Source organism: Clarias gariepinus, chromosome 14 (genome assembly GCF_024256425.1).
Source record: "Clarias gariepinus isolate MV-2021 ecotype Netherlands chromosome 14, CGAR_prim_01v2, whole genome shotgun sequence".
Classification (NCBI taxonomy): domain Eukaryota; kingdom Metazoa; phylum Chordata; class Actinopteri; order Siluriformes; family Clariidae; genus Clarias; species Clarias gariepinus.
The window spans coordinates 13,569,248-13,593,989 of NC_071113.1; the positions used below are offsets into that span (position 1 = coordinate 13,569,248).

The 24,742-nt window shown below is 39.9% G+C and overlaps 1 protein-coding gene across 2 annotated transcripts in view; it reads left to right on the forward strand.

Annotated features, from left to right (window-relative positions):
- Nucleotides 1-24,742, forward strand: part of trrap (transformation/transcription domain-associated protein) — a 75,129-nt gene that overhangs the window by 6,427 nt on the left and 43,960 nt on the right. Inside the window, exons 11-37 of one of the 2 annotated variants that reach the window (XM_053511122.1) lie at nt 964-1,060; nt 1,181-1,319; nt 1,786-1,864; nt 2,633-2,867; nt 3,386-3,704; nt 4,126-4,223; nt 4,461-4,655; nt 5,146-5,337; nt 5,930-6,095; nt 8,882-9,138; nt 9,227-9,427; nt 12,655-12,806; nt 14,847-15,046; nt 15,208-15,425; nt 15,530-15,727; nt 15,821-16,081; nt 16,392-16,553; nt 16,958-17,054; nt 17,367-17,488; nt 18,764-18,934; nt 19,057-19,125; nt 20,702-20,821; nt 20,915-21,034; nt 21,134-21,298; nt 21,391-21,572; nt 21,685-21,883; nt 24,427-24,555. In XM_053511122.1, the coding sequence (XP_053367097.1) occupies nt 964-1,060; nt 1,181-1,319; nt 1,786-1,864; nt 2,633-2,867; nt 3,386-3,704; nt 4,126-4,223; nt 4,461-4,655; nt 5,146-5,337; nt 5,930-6,095; nt 8,882-9,138; nt 9,227-9,427; nt 12,655-12,806; nt 14,847-15,046; nt 15,208-15,425; nt 15,530-15,727; nt 15,821-16,081; nt 16,392-16,553; nt 16,958-17,054; nt 17,367-17,488; nt 18,764-18,934; nt 19,057-19,125; nt 20,702-20,821; nt 20,915-21,034; nt 21,134-21,298; nt 21,391-21,572; nt 21,685-21,883; nt 24,427-24,555 (4,543 nt within the window). The remainder of the gene's footprint in view (nt 1-963; nt 1,061-1,180; nt 1,320-1,785; nt 1,865-2,632; nt 2,868-3,385; nt 3,705-4,125; nt 4,224-4,460; nt 4,656-5,145; nt 5,338-5,929; nt 6,096-8,881; nt 9,139-9,226; nt 9,428-12,654; nt 12,807-14,846; nt 15,047-15,207; nt 15,426-15,529; nt 15,728-15,820; nt 16,082-16,391; nt 16,554-16,957; nt 17,055-17,366; nt 17,489-18,763; nt 18,935-19,056; nt 19,126-20,701; nt 20,822-20,914; nt 21,035-21,133; nt 21,299-21,390; nt 21,573-21,684; nt 21,884-24,426; nt 24,556-24,742) is intronic. The other variant, XM_053511123.1, reaches the window with a different exon arrangement.

Below are 24,742 nucleotides of genomic sequence, written 5' to 3' on the forward strand. Positions count from 1 at the left end.
ACTTTGCTGTCCTCATCTGAAACTTTGAAGTGCTTCCAAACCGCCGACATACTCCGTGTTTGATGCGTAATGACAGCGCGAACGAGACGGGAGGATGGGAGAGGCGTGGCGACAATTTCGGCTTTTATTTTCGGCGCTTTCTTACGTTTCGGCCGAAACCGATAATGCTATTTCGGCCGAAAATTTTCGGCGCCCGAAATTTCGGTGCACCCCTAATAAATATATATATATATAAATATATATATATATATAAATATATATATATATATATATAAATATATATATATATATAAATATATATATATATATAAATATATATATATATATAAATATATATATATTTATAAATATTTATATATATATATAAATATAAATATATAAATATATATATATATATATAAATATATATATATATATATATATATATAAATATATATAAATAATATAAAAAGCAACATGGACCAACACAAGTCCCGGAAAGACACAATAAAGGACTAAATAATAAAACCAATAATTGTAATTATTCCTACTACCGCTGTTGCTCTGTGGTTTTACGTAATGCTTTCTGTAGACTTCCAAGTTTTTTCAAATTAATGTCACAGGTCATATGTCTGCTTTTCAAGAAAAATTTAAATCTATGTTTATTTTGAAAAGGCCTTTATGAAATGCTAGTTTGATCATCATGCCTGTTTGTTTGTGATGCCACTACTTGCAGATTGGTGTAAAAATGGGTTTAAGAAGTACTTCAGAGTGCATAAAAAGCTAATGGAGTTTGTAGTTTTAAAATATTTCATAAATCAAGTTCATGTGCATGTCACTTTCTCAAATACATTGCAGTTTATAAAGTTTTTCACTTCTCAAACCTTGTTTTATGGGGTTACAACTTAAACTTTGAACATATGGTATAAAGGAACTAACAGCAAGTTAAATTAATTCTTATTTTTTTTTCTCTGATCATCACAGGCAGCACAAACTGTACAATAAAGAACTTTATGCAGATTTTATTGCCGCTCAAATCAAGACCCTGTCCTTTCTTGCCTACATCATCCGCATCTATCAGGTACTTTAATTGTTAACGTTGGATCTCTTTTGTATCGACATTGAATTAATTCACCACAAATTTCTGCGTGATTACAGAATTGCTTTGTGTGTTTTTGTATGTGCGCCCGCTCTTGGTCAGGATCTGGTTGGGAAGTATTCTCAGCAGATGGTGAAAGGGATGCTGCAGCTGCTGTCTAACTGTCCTCCTGAGACCGCTCACTTGCGCAAAGAGCTGCTGATCGCTGCTAAGCACATCCTCACCACAGATCTGCGCAGCCGTATGTCCTCTCTCTCTCTCTCAACACCAGACTACACCATCACACACTCCTACGATGCACACAAACTTTCAGTACTGTTTTTCTGAAATTGTGGTACGGTGGAATGGGCAGGGGGGAAATCTAGCACTACGTGGTCTCTTTAAAACGTTTTGTGGTGCTGATTATGTTTGTGAATTTATTTCTATTTAATATTCTATGAAGAATTTAATGAAGTTTGAAATTGATGGAGCCACATTGTGCTAGACTCCTGCAGTCTTTTCTGTGGGCTTCAGTTCTCGATCAATAGTAGTTGAGAAGGCAACGTGATACACTCGGCTAAATCATTAGTCCTGTAGAGAATAAATGAATCAATGAGAAACTCTGACTACAAAGACACAGCATTGATGGCTCATGGTTCAGGGGCTGTTTGCCCTTTCTGTAATGCAGAGAGCTTCTGCCGGTATCTGATAGACTATTTATCTTGCAGAATTCATTCCATGCATGGACAAGCTTTTCGATGAGTCGATTCTCATCGGCTCAGGCTACACGGCGAGGGAGACTCTGCGGTAAGCGCACCCTTTGATAACCCCCTTTCCTTGCATGCTCTGGACAAGTGTGAATTAATGTGACACCAGTCGCCATGACTGCATCATTGTGTCCCATTAGCGATGCTGGCAGGTGTTGGCACATTTTCTAACAGATCCTAGTGTGTGCTGAAATTTAGTAGGGTTGGCAATAGACGGTTGGCATCTTCATAATGCTCCTCACACCACAGTCTCTGCCACTGTACTGACAAATTTGTGCAAAGGGGAAATAACATGATCAGAAAATGTGAAAATGACTAGTTAATGATTCGTCGTTGAAGTGTGTAAGCCCAGTAGACTAAGACGTCCCAAGTACTTCTCTCTCACTTACTATCTCTCTCTGAGTGCCAGCATGTCAGCACCTCTATGGGACACAGGGTGGTGGTGGTGGGGTCACATCCTGGTGCTGGTCAGTGTCCATCACTCAGACACCAAGCGTCACACGCCTGTCAGCATAGCTTTCACTTAGAACTGAGAACTGGTGCAGCCTTCAGTCTTCAGCAGCTGAATTTGGCTTATATTTGGATCTGTCTGGATGATTAGAGTTGTTTGTTCTGGATTGCTTTATTTATATATATATATATATATAAATAAATGTTGTCATCCTGTTTCAAGTGTTTGTCTCAAAAGATTTCTTTCAAATGAGGCAAAATATCCGTGCTTTGATCTTATTTCTCACGATAAAACGCAAACTAAAAAAACATAAGAATATGAATTTGTAGTTAAGATGTACAATCTTTTCTCCTTTAGACCACTGGCCTATAGCACGCTTGCAGATCTTGTACACCATGTCAGGCAGAACTTACCTTTAACAGACCTCTCACTGGCTGTTCAACTGTTCGCTAAGAACATCGATGATGAGTCCCTGCCCAGCAGCATTCAGACCATGTCCTGCAAACTTCTACTCAACCTGGTGGACTGCATTCGCTCCAAAAGCGAACAGGAGAATGGAAACGGCAGAGATATTCTCATGAGGATGCTGGAGGTGAGGATCTACACAGGATCTGTACCTTGACCAACGACTGGCACGCACTGAACCAGTTAACACTTAACAGCTATGCATGTCATAAGTACTATAGATATTTGTACTCCAGTTATTTTGTGTAGCCGAAACTTCAAACATTTTCTATAAATATCTCTGTACTGTACAATGTAATGTGAATAACATTGATTGTCTCATTACAATGCCACCTTTCAAGGGGTGGAATAAATTAAGAAGCATTAAGTTGGTTCTCAAAGTTGAAGTGTTAAAAGCAGTAAATATGGGCAAGTGTAAGAATCTGAGTGTCTTTGATGTGAGTGTAATTGTGATTGCTAGATGACTAGGTCTGGTGTGTCTATGTAAAGTATACTACGGTATTAGTTGCATTTTTTCCAAAATGTAGTCGTATGCATTCTTAAACCCTGTAATGATTGCAAAAAAACAAAACAAAACTATGTTTCCATCTATGTTTCATATATATGTATATGAACGCCAATCTCTTTTTCTATAACATCCACCAGGTGTTCGTGTTAAAATTTCACACCATCGCACGGTATCAGCTGGTATCCATCTTCAGAAAGTGCAAGCCCCAGTCAGAGATGGGAGTCGTGGATCCGGGAGCCTTGCCTGGCGTCCCAGCCACTCCTACAATCACCTTACCGCCGCCCGCGCCTCCCACTCCAGTCTCTTCGGCCCCTTCCGCCACGCCTTTTGACAGAACGGGGGAGAAAGAGGACAAACAAACATTCCAGGTGTCGGACTGCCGCAGCCTGGTAAAGACCCTCGTGTGTGGGGTGAAGACCATCACATGGGGAATCACTTCCTGCAAAGCTCCAGGAGGTGAGAACTTTGTGGTTTCTTTCGTCATGTACTACTTTAACAAGTACAAAGCAAGGAGACCTCTCTCTCTCTCTCCCTCTCTCTGTGATGGATACTAGTTGTGGGTATGTCATAGTATAAATGTCACACTATGAATCTTTATAGCCTTGTAGGTGTGGAGTATTTTTCTTCAACAGATTATTACAGTTCTCACACAGATTAATGGTGGATGGATTTTAAAATCTATATTCTTTTTTTTTTTAGTAATTGTTTTATGTGACTCCTTTTGGTTTGTAAATACTGTCAGGGCATTTAATTTTGTGAACTGTGCATGCGATCCTCAGCAGAACTAAATTTTATGACTTATGTATATAATGTATCATATTGCCTTTATATATCATATGATGTATTGTATTTTTTCACATTTTGCTATTTGTTGCAGAAGCGCAGTTTATTCCCAACAAGCAACTTCAACCCAAAGAGACTCAGATCTACATCAAGCTGGTTAAATATGCCATGCAGGCCTTGGATATTTACCAGGTATGACTGACTTCTGGTTATTGTGCAGTTTTGTCTGTGATAGACATCCACAACACTGCTTTTGTGCTTCGATGCAGTCTTGTCATGATTCTGAAACTGTAAGCGTAAAACGATAATGACATTGGATTAATTTTCTGTGACTCGAGAACTCGTGTCTGAGGCGCACAGTGTTGATGCTAATAACGAAGTCCTACAGCTTATCACAGAGACGACCCCTCCCTCCCCCCTTTTGGCTAGGTACAGATTGCCAGCAATGGGCAGACATACATCCGTGTAGCCAACTGTCAGACTGTCCGAATGAAGGAGGAGAAGGAGGTCCTGGAGCACTTCGCTGGAGTCTTTACCATGATGAACCCACTTACTTTTAAAGAGATTTTCCAAACCACTGTACCATACATGGTCGAGCGGATTTCCAAAAACTACGCCCTGCAGGTAAGATGACTTGCTTTGGATCAGACAACATTTGTGTTTATATGCTTGCTACAGTTACAGTTGGTAGCACAAATAAACCAAGCAAGTAACGCATGAATCAGTCATTTAAACAAACAATTTTCACACTGATTAATGCTTTTTTTTTTTTTTTTTCAAGGAAAATAAGTTTAGTATCCGGTAGGCCATAGGTTTCCATACATAGAAAAAAAATTTTTTTCATAAGAAAGAATTTATTCATACACGTACTATGCTGTACATGGTTACTGTTTTTTCTATATACAGTATATTAACATGTTTAAAAAAATATTAATTTTTCCTATGTATGGAAATGTATGGCCCACCCTGTAGTTTTAGAAGCTTTATGTAGCATCTATCTATTTTTTTATTTGAGTGTTGGCTGCTCACATGTGATAACTGTGTGATTGCAGGCTTCTGCAAGAATTTTTGCTAAATAATGTAAATTAATTTATTCATTTATTTTTTTCTCCAGATTGTGGCGAACTCTTTCCTGGCTAACCTGTCAACCTCTGCGTTGTTTGCCACCATCTTAGTGGAGTATCTTTTGGAGCGGCTGCCTGAGATGGGTTCCAATGTGGAGCTGTCCAACCTCTACCTCAAACTTTTCAAACTTGTGTTTGGCTCGGTTTCTCTCTTCGCTGCAGAGAATGAGCAGATGCTCAAGGTCAGAAACTGAAACCTCCTCATAGACTTTTTGCCAAAGATATCTGGGTTAGAAAGTGGATTTAGATGGCTCAGAGTTCCTCAAACGCTCCTAACTATGACAACAACCATGCCGTTGATCGCGTCTGTGCTAGCAGCCTCGCTACATTAATTTTAATGTGTTCTGTCAGCTGCTCAGATGAGAAATGACACTTGTGCCTTGGATTGACAGTAAGGACTCGATGTGAAGGTCACTGTGAAATAATGGTGCAGAGAGAGAAGCGCTTTAGTCTTCCTGACCCATAGCTCTAGGTTTATTGCATGCATGAAATGATATTCAGAAATATTAATTGACTTGCTGGCTCTTGTCACGTTTCAATCTGACAACTGTAATTCATTCTTTAACTTTGAGTGCTCTATGACATCCTTATACATCATTGATCACCTAATTTAAATGCCCAGTGCTGTTGCTTTGAGAATTTTGCACATAAAGCATGTTAGTGTTTCAGAAAACTGTTCTCTCTAAATTCAGATTATTGGTTAAAGGATGTAGGTCTTTGATTCCTGCAAAAGTAACTGTAAAGTTTACATTGTATTTTCTCTTGTGTGTACAGCCCCATCTCCATAAGATTGTGAATAGCTCTATGGAACTTGCCCAGTCAGCCAAAGAGCCGTACAACTACTTCCTGTTGCTCAGAGCTCTGTTTCGTTCAATCGGCGGAGGAAGTCATGACCTGCTGTATCAGGAGTTCCTGCCTCTTCTACCCAACCTGCTGCAGGGTAAGCAAATACTTCTGTTTGATTACGTTTGAATTACAAGACCTTGTTCAACTCACTACTGTGATTATTCACATCCATGATCACTAGTGACTTTTATTTGACTTTAATCAGTGGACATGGTCTGTTCTCCGACACGGCGCGCATGCGCACATCGATTCACCTTTGCTTACACCATCTAGATTAAAGTGTCATGAGTTCACACGTCCCTCATTCATGTCAAACAATGGGAAGTGACTTTAGCCCAAATTTTTATTAAATAATAAAATAAAAAAGCTTGTACTTTTGCTCTGGAAGACAGCAAGCAGTTAGTTGGCTTGAGGTCCAGAAGGAGGAAGAAAGCTAGACGCCTTACCTTAGCTGTTTTAGCAGCTATTATAAGCACTGCTGTGAAATCCCTGCGCTTCCAGTACTGACTGATGTCAGCGAGAGCTCCAGGCAATTTTTAAATATTGAATTATTTTTTGTAAATATAGTAGAACTGAGAAACATGGACAAACTGTTGATTTAAGGATTTATTTATCTATTTAAATTTTGCCTATTTTGCCTTAAGAAGCTACGTTTATGGGTTTTAAAAACTACTAAAATTATTTAATAAACAGTAAATTGCTGTTTAAAACCATTGGTTTTGATTATATCGATGTATTGTACACTTTTTTTTTTCTAACCCTTTCCTTCTGCTCCACACTTCCGTCCAGTATGGGGTGATGATGCAAGAAATCGGCCATAACCTTAAAGGAGATAATCGATAATCTTTTTGCAAGCATTTTGCAGGTAGTTTGTAAAAGATGCAAGCGGTTTATATTTTCTGCAAAAGTTATGGTATGTTCTAAGGATGTTCGCCAATTTTAGACTATTTTAACGTTTATAAGTTTACCCAAATAAATATAAAATAATTAAATTAAATAATTTTACCAGCAAAATTGCACCATCGATTAAATCACACAGCTTTATTAGAGACATGATGAATGATTTTTTTTCTTCGGCAGATCAGACCCCTATAGTGCTCCTGCTTGCTCTATTTACAACTGTTAATAATGTGGAAAATGTGTTGGACTTGCAACGCCCAGACTTTTATAACTAATTGATAAACTTTCCGTCATCTTTAACTGGGAAAAAAAGTTGCATACAAAGTGTAGAGACCTATAAACTTTATTTTTCTGGGCTTGTAAGTAAGTCTTGGGGTAAAGAACCTTTATTTAATATGACGCGATCATTACAAAAGTACTGCTGGCTTCCACTTGGATTCCACATGTCTCTCTCTATCCGTGTTAGCTCGATCTATCATTGCTAATCACAAATGCCTCCTCTGTTTGTCAGCAGGAAGCCTATAGAACGCCTTAGCATCCTCTTGTTCAATTTGGTTATGACATCCAACCACAAAACAGGTGTCAGGCATTGTAAAGCAATTATTGATATCCTTTACAATTTTCTGGCAGCTGTGAAAAATTGCCCTCCAACACAGAGACTTGCACATAAAAACAAACAAAAAAAAAACAGTTAATTCTGAAGCTTTGAGGTAATTTTGCAGGATCTGTATAGGGTAAAGGTTCACAGGGAGGCTGCCATTATATAGAAAGATCTTTAACAACTTACAAGCATTTCTTGTTAATAGTAGCATTTATAAATACAGTGAAACCTTTTTGCACGACGAACAAAGATTTTTAATACATTTAGACTTGAAAAACAAGCAAGTCATCCATCACACAAGTGCTTCTTGTTTTGATGCTGAGCGTTACGTGATCACAACTGCGCCAACGGTTTTTCTCTCTCTTTAGCTGCGGAATTGTGGGTAATTGACTCCCCTGCTGGGTCTTGATGTGCGTGTCTTACTGGTATAATCAACATCCGTGCACGCATGTACTGTTTACTATAACATTGTGACCACAAGTGTGTGCGTAAGACTCTTTCTGTGTGGGTGCGCGTTATTGGGCACCTTGCCCTACACACACACAGACCCCTCCTACTTTCGCATACACAGACACACACTTTTTCTCTCTGCTCTACACAAACACTGCTCTGTCACGATTCTTTTCAAAGGTAAAGTGCAGGTTAATTAGTTTTATTTTCACTTTACAGCAGTGATTCGGTTAGTGTGTCGCTCGATCGAGTGTCATTAGAGAGATTTCTTGTTTATTTTTCTGATAAAACAGCGTTTCTGTTGAGTGCGCGCGCATGTGAAAAAAGTGGAGGAAGGGTAAGTTGAGGGGGGGGGATGGGAGCCTGCGCGCACAAACATACATCTGTCTGGCTTTATTTTTACTTAAAGGTAAAGTGTTTTATTTTTACTTTATATTTTGTGTTAATTATTTTTGTGTTTATTTGTTTGGGCTGTGGAATGAATAATTTGAGTTTTCATTATTTCTTATGGGACAATTAAATTTGGTTTATGAGTGTTTTGAAATACGAGCCCGCTTCGGAACAAATTATGCTTGTAATCCGAGGCTCCACTGCATGGGATTTTTTCCCCCTCTGTGTTTTTATACCTGATACGATATTATCACAATACCTAGTTGTCTGTTTCCTTTGTATTGCGATTCTGTAAACACCCCCACACTAATGAGTAATCACGCTTTATAATAGCATTGAACTCTTAACATCATATTTATCAACACAGTGATGGACAAATTTGCCCCTTAGTCAAAGATAGAAAGGTTAGTAACTGGGACATGACACTGTAGTAAAAAAATTTTTTTTTCCCCATTACATTTCAGTTTTCCATACAGTAATTGTAGATATCATGCCAGATATGTGTGTTGAGACTATTTGATGTTTGGTTCTCCTCTCAGGGCTGAACATGTTGCAGAGTGGCCTCCATAAGCAGCACATGAAGGATCTGTTTGTGGAGCTGTGTCTGACCGTGCCGGTGAGGCTGAGCTCTTTGCTTCCATACTTGCCAATGCTCATGGACCCTCTGGTGTCGGCACTCAACGGCTCCCAGACGCTGGTAAGCCAGGGCCTACGCACCCTCGAACTCTGTGTGGACAATCTGCAGCCAGACTTCCTATACGACCACATCCAGCCTGTTCGTGCCGAGCTCATGCAGGTATACTCTTTTACCTTTAAAATCTTTTTTTTTTTTTTTTTTTTTTTGGACTGGTTTTAAAGCAACCGGGTTTCTGTTCGTTGTCTAGGCCCTTTGGCGAACTTTGAGGAATCCAGCAGAAACTATCTCTCATGTAGCGTACCGAGTGCTGGGCAAGTTTGGCGGAAGCAACCGGAAGATGCTGAAGGAGTCTCAGAGACTGCAGTATATAGTGACTGAGGTGCAGGGCCCCAGCATCAAGTCTGAGTTCACTGACTGTAAGGCCTCGATTCAGCTGCCTATGGAAAAGGTAGTTATTTATTATTATATTTTTAAACAGCTACACTACTGTGTGGAGTCTATCTTGTCATAAAATAAAAAGGGTTATTTACTAGGACTGGAAATCATCCAATGCAATATGGTCACAATACCTAAGATGCGATTCGATTTATAAAGCAAATTCTAATATCGCAATTTTGTAAATATCTTGATTCAATATTTATTCATTTGAAGCACATAATCTGTAAGATTATAGAGGAACGACATTATTTCACCTCGGGTGCAAACGTATAAATTACTTTTTAATCAGTGTAGCGATACATGAATTGTGATGCATCACTAAAAAATTATTTTCCTCATCTCTATTATTTTCATTGAAGTTGGGTCATGCAGGAACTAGTTTAGTGGGCATAGAAGGCAAACTGTTTTTTGTTTTTTTTGCCATTAAAGTTTTCTTCCTGTTGTATAATGTTCAGGTTTCTGTAGTGCAGTTCAGATTTTAATTGAGGCAAGGGTAAAGCAGCCTCCCTTTCAGCCGCAATTGCCAGACTCATTATAAGACTTATTATTACGAATAATTTAATTAGGAAATAACACAGTTATGATGACATTAGTTAACTAAATTCTCATATCAGCCATGAATACTCCAGTAATGTGCGGCAGCTTTGTATGTGCAAATTATTTTGCTAGCAGTCGTCCACTTAGCAGCAAACAATCTGTGACCAAGCCTTCACTGAGCCTGAAACATTTAGGACCTGGAAGAGCAGTCAGTCAAAATCGTATGGAAGCTCATGTGAGCAAAGTCCGCTTCTCATTGCATATCTTTCGCTTCAGTGCTTTGAGGAAGGGGCCAGGGACACGATTCTCATTGTGTAATGAATCCTTGTCAATGGAGAGCCTGTGTGAGAGAAGACAGTGTCTTCCCCAGGTAATTAAAGAGATCATCAGGCTGTAAGCAGCTCCTGTCCCCGTCCGCCTGATCCTCCCCCTCCTTAATCAATCTCTCTATGCCGTGCAGACGGGATTATTTGCTCCAGCTAATGGCTCTTCCTGCTGCCCGCCGCTACTTGGGAAAACACAAACTGTCATTTTTGTAATTGCCTTCGTGCCTCCAAGATGGATGCCTCCCGCCATTACGCTGGCGCAGCTTAATTTCATTTGCATACGCCTTGCGGTTGCGGCGAGCAGCAGCTGCTCTTCACTGAAGCCTGGAGCCCAGCTCTGTCGGTTTGGATTAAGAAGCTCAGATGCTCCATAACTCTCAATATTCCCCACAGGACGAACAACAACCCCCAGTCAAGCCTTTGCTCCAGCACCAAGTGTGACTACATTTTGAGTGTTTTAAGAACTCTTGATTGTGATAACTTCAGACGAAAAGCATTTGTTGTGAAACTTCAGTGTTTGTACACAGGAATCCAAGCTTACATACATGAAACTTAAAGCTAACAAATGATCCAGTGCAGTTTAACCTCCTGGGTTTCCGTCCCTCCAGTGTTGCAGAGTCAGCATTCTGTTTAGACCTGCTAGAGCTCGCGCGCTAAAGTTTGCTTAGAGCCGATTTGATTAATCTTCCCCATTTACCATCACCTTGGAGGGTCTGCCTGTATTTGTCTCTATTCTAAGCATGGAATTAGGGTTTAGCTTTTAGACAGCATGCACAAGTCTGTCTCACACATATGCACACGCACACACACACATTTACTTGTCTTGTGTGTGTGTAACAGCTAGTTACTAAGCCAGTAAAGTGCACAAATATGAAATGTGCACCTGTTATTTATTTATTTTTATTTTTTTAAATAGTCAGCCAAAACACAATATTGGTGATGATTTTATTTTTTTATGTTATACATATTATAATACAGAAAATGTGTGTGCGTACCAAAGATGTTACTTCTAAAGTTAATGCAGCATGTAATTGACCAATCTTGCTTCCAAAAAAAATTCAAGTTGCTAGTTTTAGCCGTTTTAGAGAGACGATTTTATATGTGCCCCAAAATTAGCCATTTTTTTAGTGTTACACTTCGCTATCGTTTGCTTCAAACAATAATGATTTAAAATTCTAATTATCCATATTTCTTTGAGTATTGAAACTAAAATTGGTGTAAGGTTCTAGAAGCATAAGACCTGTAAAAATTGTTGTTTGAATTTAAAAGGTTCTGGTAATTAAAACATAGAAAACTATAGTTTATTCAGTTAAAATAGCTTTTAGTAATGTGCCGTGTAAAAATAAAATAAATAAATGAAAAAAAAATCTTTAGTGTTGGTGACCATGTCAAATTCATGTTGCAGTATCTTAACAATTTAGCATTTTAGAAAAATACACTTTTTCTGGTTTCTGTCTTTTCATGTCAACTGCAAATTAGTCATGTTTTATCTGAATGAACAATTAAGATCACTGAAAGATTTGACATTACATAAAAGGGCATAAAATTGTGTTTAGCAAATTTGTTTCTCTTCATCTGATTCAATATAAAAATTTTACTGTACCATATTTACAAAAAAACGATGCAAGGAGATAAGAAGCATTAAGTGTTCTGAAAAATGGTGTTTTATGATCCTATCTGAAAGTTCACTGTTTTTACCTAGGTGAGACACTTTTTTTTTTTTTATTGAATTTAATTTTTTTTAGCACCAATACCACGTTTTAGGCCAAGTTTGTTTGTCCTTTTCCATGCCTGCCTTTTGGGGTTTGTGTGTGAGCTTAAAGGTGATCCTATTATAAATGTGTCACAAGGCAAAACAGCCTAGACTGAACCCTAGTCGTCTTTTCTTTTCCCCCTTTTATTTGTAACAGAGTTCACCTTCCATGAAAAGAAAAAAAAGAATTAAAAGTTTAAAAGCGCTAGGTTCACATTTTTCTGTAATCTTTTTCCCCCTTGTCATCAGCTGTCATATGTCAGTACAGTATATATATCCATATGACATTTGACTTGAATTTATTAAGGCAATTCTTTCTAATCTGTCCTTGAGTCAGATCATTTTTCATGACCTAAAGCTGGTATGTTCTTAATTCTGTTGGAGTTTAGTATGGCAGAGCAGAATTAGTTTATATGTATACTCTGGTTAAATGTTTCTGGCATTTCCTTTCTCCTTTCAGCCCTTTTTTTTTGGCTGTGACATCTAGTAAATCTAAAGTTAAGATTGTTTCTTTAAGTGTTGCTTTTCAATATTTTTATTTATTTATTTTTTTTCATTTTGTCAGTGAAACTTGACAAAATGAAATGAACTCATGAATAAACGAAATAAGCTGTTTTTCAGGCCATAGAGACCGCACTGGACTGTCTGAAGAGTGCCAACACAGAGCCATATTACCGGCGACAGGCTTGGGAGGTGATCAAATGCTTCCTGGTAGCGATGACCAGCCTGGAGGATAACAAACATGCCCTGTACCAGCTTCTCGCCCATCCCAAGTAAGATCCGCTAGTCTTTCACATAAGCCTTAAATATTTCCCTTGACATCTTAAATAAAACCTTAAATAAAGTTTACGTTGCATTCTCTGTTTGTTTTTTACGATGTGCTTGTCGCCTCCTTTTGTTTCTCAGTCATTTCTCCAAGCGGAATGTGAGTCTGTATTTTTTTTTTTTTTTTTCACCTCTGCGGTTTTTCAGCGCCACGTGCACCCTGTTAAAAAGGGCTAATTACTCAGAGACAGTTCGAGCGGCTGTGCATAGAGGGTAGCTGGGTCACATTACCCAGGCATTGAACTCGGCGCTGCGGCTAATTGACTTTCCTCTCTGTCTGTTTACCCCAAAAGCCTGCTGCCTGCGCCCCTCACAGAGATAATGAAGTGTGTCAGTTATGAAGGGGGAAGAGCAGCCTCCGCTGTCAGATGTCTTGATTCATGACATCCTCTCTTTCCCACTTCGAGCGAGGCAAGACTGCGCCGGTCACCGTGAAAGGCGTCTTTTCAGAATGCAGCATGCTCTCTTAATATCTCAAATGCCGGTCTGGATAATGGAGTCCCATTCAAGTGGCGGTGGTATGAATTTGAATTGATCCGCCACTCCCTCCCCTGCTAGCCAGATTCTCGGCTCCGTCTAGGCCAAAGCCAAAGTCTTTTAAATAGCGATAATGAAATGGCACAATCCATCACTGCTGCTACTGGCATTTGGCCTTATAGAATACAAGCTCAGGCACGGATAAAACAGCCACTCAATCATAGCATTCCTATCAGTGGGGGTAAATAATGAAACATCCAACCAAATGCCAGTCAAATTCAAAGCAGAAGTTCCCACAGGACTGAGCTGTTGCTGTAAAAACACCTTTTGTATCATTCACTCTATTACCTGATTTGAGGGTTCTTAAAATTTTTTATTTATGGCAATATGAAAAATTTCAGATGCTGAACTTGGTCTAACCCATAATGGCTATCACGGCAAAAAATAACAGGAAAAAATATAGGAAAGTTATACTCCTGAAAACTATTGTTGGTCATGTTCGCCACATAAAATTTCACTTGCTAGTTCAACAATATATATGTATGTATTTTTTTTTCGACAGTAGCGTTGATGCTGCTTTTATACAACATTTCTACACATCTATTATCTATTTCTTATCAGCAGACCATGTTTGTTTCTTTAACCAGTTATTTAGCTTTACCAACGTTGATGACTGACAGTTAGTGTCGTTAACGATTGTTAGAACACCTGTGATGCAGAGTGATACATATAGTTAAACATCCCAGTACTGTTATGCTCCATATGAGCATTCGTGGAAATACGCTAAACCAATCGGATTACTTTGTCGGAACCAACTGTTGAACAGACACTAGATATCACATTCTCCTCGGGTATACTTCATTTTTCACTTTACTCCCTTCGCAGGGCTTAACGGTGATAGACAAAACGTTGGAGTATTTTGGAAAGTTCATGAAAGTATTCCCATTGTGAACCCCCCCTCCCCCACAAGTAAATTGGTTAGCAAATATTCGCCAATTATGACCATCATTTTTAGTCGTTTTTGTTGTGTTTTTGCACCCCTCATGAAAATGTACAGGCAGTTGTCTAATTCAATCAATCCACATTTATGTGGATGCATATAATATGGATTCTCATCTGTTAGACTCTAACAGTATTGCTATTAAAATAAAAGTAGATTGGAATATCTTTGGAAAATATACTTTGTTCATAAATTTTTCCTATTTTTAAACTCTGTATCAGTATAGTGAATTACAAATTCTACTCCTACAGAAAGGCAGTTCATCTCAGAAAGCCCTTTTTCCATAGCGTGTTATTTGTTCGTTAGCTGTAATGGGGACAGAATTGACATGAATTCCCATTAGTGAGATCAAAGTGGATCAGTTTTGCACTACAGGAAAACAAACCGTGTAAAAGCCTTTTCTGTGGTGACCACGTATGTACTACATTTTGAAGTAGATTACTTTGGGGGAAAAAAGGTTTGTGTTTAGTTAATGTTGAATGTACAATTCATTAAATTCCTTCTTTTGTAGCTTTACAGAAAAATGGATCCCCAATGTGATCATTTCTCACCGGTACAAGGCCCAGGACACACCTGCGCGCAGGACATTTGAACAGGCCCTGACTGGAGCCTTTATGTCCGCAGTCATTAAAGATCTGCGTCCCAGTGCTTTGCCTTTTGTGGCCAGTCTCATCCGGCATTACACCATGGTGGCTGTAGCTCAGCAGTGTGGTATGTACAACCCTATAGTTCTTATGCAGTGGACCATGCATTGTGTGTTTTTTTTTGTTTTTTTTTTTTTTTTCAATTTGGATTCAAGGCCACTAAATAAGTTAGTGTTTGTGTGTTTTTTAGTTTTGAGTTCTGCAATTAATGTTGATTTTTGATTGTAGGACCTTTCTTGCTGCCATGCTACCAGCTAGGCAGCCAGCCAAGTACTGCAATGTTCCACAGTGAGGAGAATGGCTCTAAGGGAATGGATCCCCTAGTGCTGATCGATGCCATTGCCATCTGCATGGCATATGAGGAGAAAGAGCTGTGTAAGATTGGCGAAGTTGCACTGGCTGTCATTTTTGATGTGGCTAGTATTATCTTGGGATCCAAAGAGAGGGTGAGTGAGTCTTTCTGCTGCACACATCCCACTGATGCCTAAAATGACTAATGTTTAACAGTAGAGTCTATTTGCAGTTAAAGTGTAGTTTTTGTCTCTGCCAGGCGTGCCAGCTGCCGCTCTTTTCCTATATCGTTGAGCGTCTGTGTGCGTGTTGCTATGAGCAGGCTTGGTATGCCAAGCTTGGTGGTGTGGTGTCTATAAAGTTCCTTATGGAGAGGCTGCCACTTATTTGGGTCCTGCAAAACCAACTTACCTTCCTCAAGGCTCTGCTGTTTGTCATGATGGACCTCACTGGCGAGGTAGGAACAAAGCCACGGTGTATCTGTACCAGTTGTGATACCCTGTGAGTAAACGTTTTTCCTTAAGCTGTCCCATTTAATTGTTTATTGCAGGTATCTAATGGTGCAGTTGCCATGGCGAAGACCACCCTGGAACAGCTCCTGGTGCGCTGTGCCACCCCACTGAAGGAGGAGGAAAAGACAGAGGAGTTGCTAAGTGCACAGGACAAATCCTTTCACATGGTGACCCACGACCTGGTCCGTGAGGTCACCTCACCCAACTCCACTGTGCGCAAGCAAGCTATGCACTCGTTGCAGGTTCTGGCTCAGGTCACTGGCAAGAGCGTGACTATTATTATGGAGCCTCACAAAGAGGTGTGTTTGAGTGATGCATCTTCAGGCTCCTCTTTTTTTTTTTTTTTTTTTACTTAACACTGATGTTGAGTTACGGTATGAAATGTAGCACAAATCATGAAAAAACAAAAAATAAACATTATTTTGTTAGTTTCAAAGCTCTCAGATTTTTCACAAAGATAACAAAAGCAATAATGGTAGCTGGCGACAAATGGAGCCTTTGGATAGAGTCTCTCACAACTGTTACTGTTACAAATAGAAAACAATAAATGATTGTATGCCTTCGCATTGTAATCTAAAAAGGTTATGAATGAGGTTTATTTGCTATCAGGTTCTTCAGGACATGGTTCCTCCTAAGAAGCACCTTCTTCGTCACCAGCCTGCCAACGCTCAGATAGGACTGATGGAAGGGAACACGTTCTGCACCACACTGCAGCCTCGCCTCTTCACCATGGATCTCAGCGTCAGTGAGCACAAGGTCTTCTACACTGAGGTGAGCTCTGTGCAGTGCAAAGGGCTAGAAGTCTCTCTCTGTCTCTCTAACTCACACACACACTGAATGTAACTAATTATGTCTAGTTTTAATTGAACAATTGTCTTAAATGTTTTGCTCTGCAGTGCTATTAAAGCAGGAAAAGACTGTACAATAATTCTTATTTGTACACATTTCTGTTGACTTAATAAAATAACTGTTCTTTAACTGTTATTCTACATTTCCCAGTACAAGTCAGTTATTATGCATGTGGTACTGTAGGATTAGAGTTTAAACATGGACTTTACTAGTGTGTGTGTGTTTTTTTTATTTATTTTTTTAGTTTTTTCTCTCAAAGGACAATCAGCAATCAGTGTTCTAGTTTTTTTTTTTTTTGCCTTAAGCAGTGTTTGTGTCTTGTGCAGTTGTTGAATTTGTGTGAGACTGAAGATGCAGCACTTATGAAGTTGCCCTGCTACAAGAGCTTGTCCTCTCTGGTGCCGTTACGCATCGCGGCGCTCAGTAAGTATTCAACTCCCTCCTAATAGATAAAAGAAAATGTCACATGGTACTCCTTGTTCTGATTGTGGCAGGTGTAAAAATTTTTTTTAAAGATACAAATGATAATATATACAATTTATAGTGATCATTACAACTGTCTACTGTTATAACTTATTTTATAATCATTTATACCTGTTTACCAGAATAAGGCAATGACAACAGTAAGTTTTGATTGTCTTAGACTGCAAAAGGAATTGCAAGAGCTGTAAACTTTCTCTGAACTTTAATATGCACCTTGTATAAACCATGGTCTGTGTGTGTGTGCTTGTTCAGATGCTTTGGCGGCCTGTAACTACCTGCCCCAGTCTAGAGAGAAGATTATTGCTGCGCTCTTCAAGGCCCTGAATTCTACCAACAGTGAGCTGCAGGAGGCAGGGGAGGCTTGCATGAGAAAGGTCAGCTCTCTCACAACACTGGTCTTCTTTTATTCCCCTTTCTCTGCATCTCTCCCTGCCGTGCCGCCACTAATGAGTTCTGCCTGGAACAATCAATACAGGATAGAGTGAGGCAGGCAGTGAGGAAAATGAATGTGGCTGTGATGCATCATCTTGCTTTGGGAGATCTGGCCTGAGCTTTATTAGAGTGGCCTTTCCGCTGCTAATGGAGATACACTGGGCTTTGAGTTTTTCGGCCCCACTGTTGAGGGGAGACTGAAAGGCAGCGTGCTGTTTACGTGCAGCATAATACAGCTACGGAATAAATTCACATTTCTCCTCCCTTATGAAACCACACACACAGGCTCGGGAATGACGTATATTGTTGCCAGGGCATGTTAAGACATTAAAACATTATTCGGATCATCTGCATTAATATAGATGATTTGAATTTATCAGAATAAATTAAATTCTATTTGTCTGGTTCTCAGTGAAGCATGCACGCATCCATTCACTCGCTGACTCAATCAAGTAATCAAGCGGTACTTTTTGTTTGCATATTTTGTACTAGAACGAACCGAACTGTAGTAAATACTTTTTATTAAAATGTATTTTTTGTAGTTTAACAACCATGGAAATAAGAACTACCCTGTCCTTATTGACATTCAAAAGAAAAAAATGTTTTGTTTGTGCATTTAAACACAACGCTTTTCCTGGTAATGTGGTTTATATCAATGTTGTAACTATAGTGCATGTTTGTGAAAGCCACCACTTGAAGGACTACACACAGTGGTTAAAGCATGGTCTGACTGGTGAATTAAATAGTCTGTGGCGGCATAGCGGCTGGCACTGAGGCCTCGCATCTTTGGGGTTAATGGGATTGATTCCTACCTCGGGTCTGTGCGCGTGGAGTTTGCCTGTTCTCCCTGTGCTTGGTGGGGTTCCTCCCACAGACCAAAGACATGCAGAGTAGGCGGTTTGGTGTTTGCAAGTAGTGCATGTATGCACTGGAACCCTGTCCAGTGTGCATCCCATTTAGTGTTCAGGGTCCCCTGGGTTAGGCTCCAGGCTCCCCATGACCCTTTACACGCTATGCGATCTTAAGAATGTGTGAGTAAATAGTGTGTGCAGATAAAAGAAAAGCTAATTGTCTGTTTTGGTATTGAATATTAGATGTAACTCAGTGATTTGCTGATTAATTTTTTCTATAAGAGCTCTGTTGTTCAGCTGACAGTTTAATAAAAGCCACCTCAATTGAATATGTGTCTCATTGTGTTTTCATGTTTCCTTTCGCAGTTCTTGGAGGGAGCCACTATTGAAGTGGATCAGATCCACACTCACATGCGGCCTCTGCTAATGATGTTGGGAGATTATCGCAGTCTGACTCTAAACGTGGTGAACAGACTGACCTCCGTCACAAGACTCTTCCCCAACTCCTTTAACGACAAGTTCTGTGACCAGATGATGGTGGGTTACCATCACACAACGAGACATTTCAGTTTTTATATGGCTCTCTGTTACTTTATCACTATATGAAATGTCAAGACACTTATGTTACTCCTACCTGTATAATCTTTGTTTTTTCTCAGCAACATTTGAGGAAGTGGATGGAGGTTGTGGTGCTCACTCATAAAGGAGGCCAGCGCAGTGACGGCAGTGTAAGTGTCAACGTGGCTCCTTTTGGTTCGATTAGCGGTCAGCAGGGCAGAGCGACCTTCTCATCGACTCCCGGTGTCCTTAGTGTGACCTTTAAAAATTTCCAAGTGCAGTGGTTTTCTGCTTTAGCGTAGGCCTCTGCTGTTAGCATCGTCACACTGTCCAAGCTGCACGTAATGAGAGGGTAGCAGAGGCCTGAGGTGGCTGTACTGTGTTGTGCCCCAGAACAGCTCTCTCAAATATGAGGTGCTAGTGGCCATATTACAATCAATGATTAATTAGGCGCCGGACTCCCAAGGGCCGGCTTGCTAACAAGCCTCAGAGCACTGGATCCTTGTTATCTGGCGGGCAGATAACCTTGTAGAGGAAGAAAAAAGGTGAGCGGATGGAGCCTCATAGATTACCGACATTCTTTGTGGCACTCTCTTTGCACCCACTTCTTCTAAATATATTGTAATTACATGCAAATTGGCCCTCTGTACTTGTAACTCATTAACGGACATGCTGATGAGGCAGGGTCAGCCAGGGGCAGGGGGCGGGGCTCGGGATGCTGTGCTGGAGGAATGAATCAGGACGGACAGCGCTGATGACTTTGTAAATTTCTTTAACCTTGTCTTTTTAATGTGTGTAAAGGCCTTTTATAACTTATCACTACAACTTTTAGACCCCACTCAGTCCCTTTTTTGTCAGTTTGCGCTTCACGACGAGCCTATATTCCACTCGTTTGGTTGACACACCACATTCTTTTCTTTTTTTTTACGCCTCAGCCATCCCTCCATCATTAATGTTTTTCACTGCTGTCCTGTCACTCACTGCTTTGCTGATTGTGTGTCCGTTATTCTCTTGTTCTGGAGCAGCCTGCCATGGAGGGTGTGGAGGTGAGATGGTGCTGTGTTGGGAGGCGTTAATCCTGTGCTTGTGCTTCTCGTTCTCTTTGTGCTGATGGAGTGCTTTGTAACTGTAACTGTGCCTCTGTGTCTGTGGTGTCGTTGTGTTTGATTTCTACGTATCACCATTGTCCTCTGCTCGTCCCTTTTCAAGACTAGACCTAGTCATTGTTGAGTGTGAAGCATTGAGACAGCTGATTGGTAAGAAGGAGGTGTACATATGTGCACTGAACTAGGAGATTTTTAAACATGATTTTACATTTCTAAAAGCTTGCTGTCTATAAAAAATTATGGTCTGTGAAGGTGGTTGATGTGCTTTAAAGTACCAGTCTTTTTAAAGCTTAAGCATTAGACTACCCGGAGGAAAGATTGCTCTTTTTTATTTTATTATTCTTTCTTTTGCACCGTGCCCTAGGTCAGAGAGAGATCTTTTATATTCCTTTAAAACAAACTTAATTAATGAACTGTTTTTACAGTCATGAAATCAATTTAGGAACATCGGGAATATTATTATTATTTTTTAATAGTTTATGGTCTGTCTTTATTATTTTCAGCGCTAAAACGTAAAACCTTCAATTTTGATTCTGAGGATTTTTTGCAGTGTTCCTTGCTGTTCATTTTTACTTTAGGTATAAATCTTGTGTACAGATTATTAACAGAATGATGCTTTTTTTTTCCTTTTCTCGTATAGGAGATGAAGATTTGCTCTGCCATCATAAACCTCTTTCACCTGATCCCAGCTGCTCCTCAGACACTGGTCAAACCTCTGTTGGAGGTAGTGATGAAGACTGAGCGAGCCATGCTAATTGAGGTACAATAAAAATACATAAAAATTCAATAAACAATTAAAGACTGTTTTGTTAAATTAGACAACAAACTTGGGCTTTTCTGTGTGTCCATTAAGGCTGGAAGTCCTTTTCGAGAGCCGCTTATCAAGTTTCTGACGCGCCATCCCTCCCAGACAGTGGAACTGTTCATGATGGAGGCCACGCTGAATGACCCACAGTGGAGCCGCATGTTTATGGTAAACCATTTTGGGTGTTTTGCTCATAAGCACTTATTTACTTTAGAATCCATCTGTATGGTTGAATGATTTGCTAACTTAATAAACCTCCTTTTTCAGAGCTTTTTAAAGCACAAAGATGCCAAGCCTCTCCGGGACGTATTGGCCTCAAACCCGAGCCGCTTTGTCCCACTGCTAGTTCCCGCAGGCACTCCAGGTACAGTGCGGCCTGGCTCACCCTCCACCAGCACGGCTCGCCTAGACTTGCAGTTTCAGGCCATTAAGGTGAACAAAAGTCTTGGGTCATTATTTTCATCATTCCACATTAATCTGAAGGCTGCAGAAGTATAGTGTAACTTTTCCTTCTTCTGTCTCAGATCATAAGCATTATAGTGAAGAACGATGAAGGCTGGCTGGCCAGCCAGCACTCATTGGTCAGCCAGCTTAGGCGTGTCTGGGTCAGTGAGGCATTCCAGGAGCGTCACCGCAAAGACAACATGGCTGCTACTAACTGGAAGGAGCCTAAATTGCTGGCTTACTGCCTGCTCAGTTATTGCAAGTAAGGCCAAGACTTTCTAAATGTTGTTCAGTCACATGACTCTGCAGAAATTCATGTTATATTTAACAAATTCATTTTTGGTTGTTGACTGCATGGATTATTGCTTCATCAGACGTAACTACTCTGAGATCGAGCTGCTGTTCCAGCTGTTGCGAGCCTTCACTGGCCGCTTCCTGTGCAACATGACCTTCTTAAAGGAGTACATGGAGGAAGAGATTCCAAAGAACTACAGCATTGCACACAAACGAGCACTCTTCTTTCGCTTTGTCGAATTCAATGACCCGCAGTTTAATGACGAGCTCAAAGCCAAGGTGAGAGAACTTTTGATGTTTTGAAACTGTCAAGTTGCCATGATTGGGAAAAATAAAAATAAATAAATAAAGGTTAGTTGAGTAATAATACAGGACTGAATTTCCAAGGCTTGGGGACTGGGCATGATTAAATCACCAGACGAGACTCTCTGAAGTGTTTTGCATTCCTTTCCTACATGAGGGGAAACTCTGATCTGGCTTAACTTTGACATGACCCTTTTCCTCTATTAGCTTGGACTTATTTAAGGGTGTGACTGATTTTATGACATGGATCAGCGTTTCCTGTGCATAACAAACACTAGCTCTGTAGTTAATTAGAAGCAAAATGGCGAAGGTAGGAGATTGGAACGTGCTCCTGTCATGCTCCCTGAGCATTGGGAGTATAATTCTGTGTTTAATATACATGGACTTACTGTAAGCAGGGAGGAAGTCTTTTGTCATGGACAAACTCAGTTTTACACAGCATCTGCATTCTTCTAGCTCTTTGAGGAGCACTACTGAATATTTCCCTCCAGATTATCCAACTTTACTTTATCATAGGAAGAATTGAGAATTTAAACAGTCGATAACTTGTGTCCTAGTGACAGGTTGGAGATTTATTCATGGAAATATCCATCATGATACATTTTTTAAAATACTGCTGTTTAGTATTTAGTCATTAGTGTAATTTTATAAAATTTTTCTTTCCCTTTTACAAACACTGATTTTACGATGATTTTTGGTCATTCAGTCATCGCTACACTCAGCTCAGCAGGTTTCACCCCCTGCCAGGCCGCATCCGAATTACTGCCACTCAAAGTGCACGGAGAGACGTTTTCCGAGAGCAGACGCAGCAACCTGTTTTTCAGCAACACAGAGTGCTAGCTTTGAGTGATATTCTCTGTGGGCTTTGTAGAGGATGTGTAGGGGGGGGGAGTGTCTGTGTTTAGGGGATGTGTGCTGCCGTAGTAGATAGTGTGTAATGGAGTCTGCGCAGCTCCATCACTCATGCTAACGGCGTAGGGGCTCATTAGGGCGGGGGATAATGAAGGCACACCTGCAGCCCTGCGGCCTGCCTGATACCAGCGCCGTACGTGCCGTCATTTATTTTACACACATGCTAACACAACAAAAACATAGACGCCATGGCCACTATCAGACAACACCGCGCAGTCAGCCGACACAGACGGTTTTTGTCTCACCTGCAGAGACGGACAAAGACAGGTTTGCCCACTGGTCTGAATTACTCTGGGGAACAAGCAGACATGATTATTGATCACCTTCTCTAATGGGATGTGTCTCGATTCAAGTGGTGCTTCCAGATGCTTTTCTGTGAGGGCTTAATGAGATTGGGTTGAGAGAGAGTCCAACAACTTGACAGTTTCAATGTGACATTAGTGTTTTCAAAATGTGATGTTTTATAAGAGTATTTAAATTAATTTATTGAGTGGCATGATCAATAGCTTATAAAGGTGAGGTTTACTTTACTCACTTTTCTGTAATATTGGAAAAATATAAAAATTACCAAACTGTGTGTGTGGGTCCCAAAGCCACTGTTTGACAGTTTTCGCAATCTTTATGCTCCTTAACAAATTGAAGCCGTTTTATCTGATTAGTCCTACTCTGGTTGTCTTATGACCACACAGCTGTTTAGTCTCTTTAGTTAGGGCTATGCAACTTTGATGATTTTTATTTATTTTTTTCTCTGACCACATTTCTTCCCCATACGTTGACTATTCAGCCCGCCCCCTTCCAGGTTTTGATATGTTGAAGGGTTTCCTACCCTGTTCTATTAATTTGAAACCTCCTTAGTTGTTTTCTTTGCTTGATGATGATCAATATTTTAACCTTTCTAAAATAGGAAAGGTTTTTGTATTTAGTTATTTTTTTATTTATTTTATTTAATTAATTTTTTTGGGCTAGGCAGTGTATATTAAAGACAAACATACATATATTTCTTACATTTCAGAATGCTTTATAATTTGTTTTATGCTGTATACTTTCCTTTTATTTTCACCAACAGCTTGTCTGGATTTTTAGTCTAGACAATCATAGCTTGCAAAATTTCTAGATTTAAAACCACTGTTAGTAGGCTGCAAAGAAATACAGTCAGTACATTTTCAGTGTTTTTCTCTGTTGCATTCGATCTTTTCTTTTTTTTCCCACTTTGTGTCCTTCTTTCTCATGTTTCTATTGTACACTTACATACACATGTAATTTTATTCTACATTTATTATTCTCATTCCTGGAATTTGAGCAGGAGAGCCAGAGGGGAACACAAACAGTCTAATGACGTTATTGTAATGTGCTCTCATGTCACTGTGATTAATATCATAGAGCTGGAGAGTGAACTACCTACCACCCATGACTCAAAATCAAAGCTGCCACCCAGCAGCAGAAGCTCTGTGGAAGCAATAAATTATGGCTTCCACAGCTCGGTCACTCCTGCAGCCTGGGTTTAGCATTCATTGTATCATTGCTTGTCCAGTGTGTTGTTGATTTGTTAATTGTAATGGATGTTTTGTTTATTTCCATTAATGTGACTTTATTCTGTTTTCCTTCAGGTTTTGCAGCACATTCTACACCCAGCCTTTCTGTACAGCTTTGAGAAAGGGGAGGGCGAGCAGCTCCTGGGGCCCCCCAACCCAGAGGGCGACAACCCCGAGAGCATCACCAGTGTTTTCATCACCAAGGTAATGTGGCAGGCTTTCACAGCTGTGATGTCATTCACTCCTGACCAGGGGCTAATATTAGTTTGAGAGAAATATCACAACCTCGATAAAGGTCATAGTGTTTGTGGTGTTTCGAATCCGATTATGGCCAAGACAAAATGCTGGGGGATAATGGACTCCATTTGTTTCACGGTTAAATTGATTATCT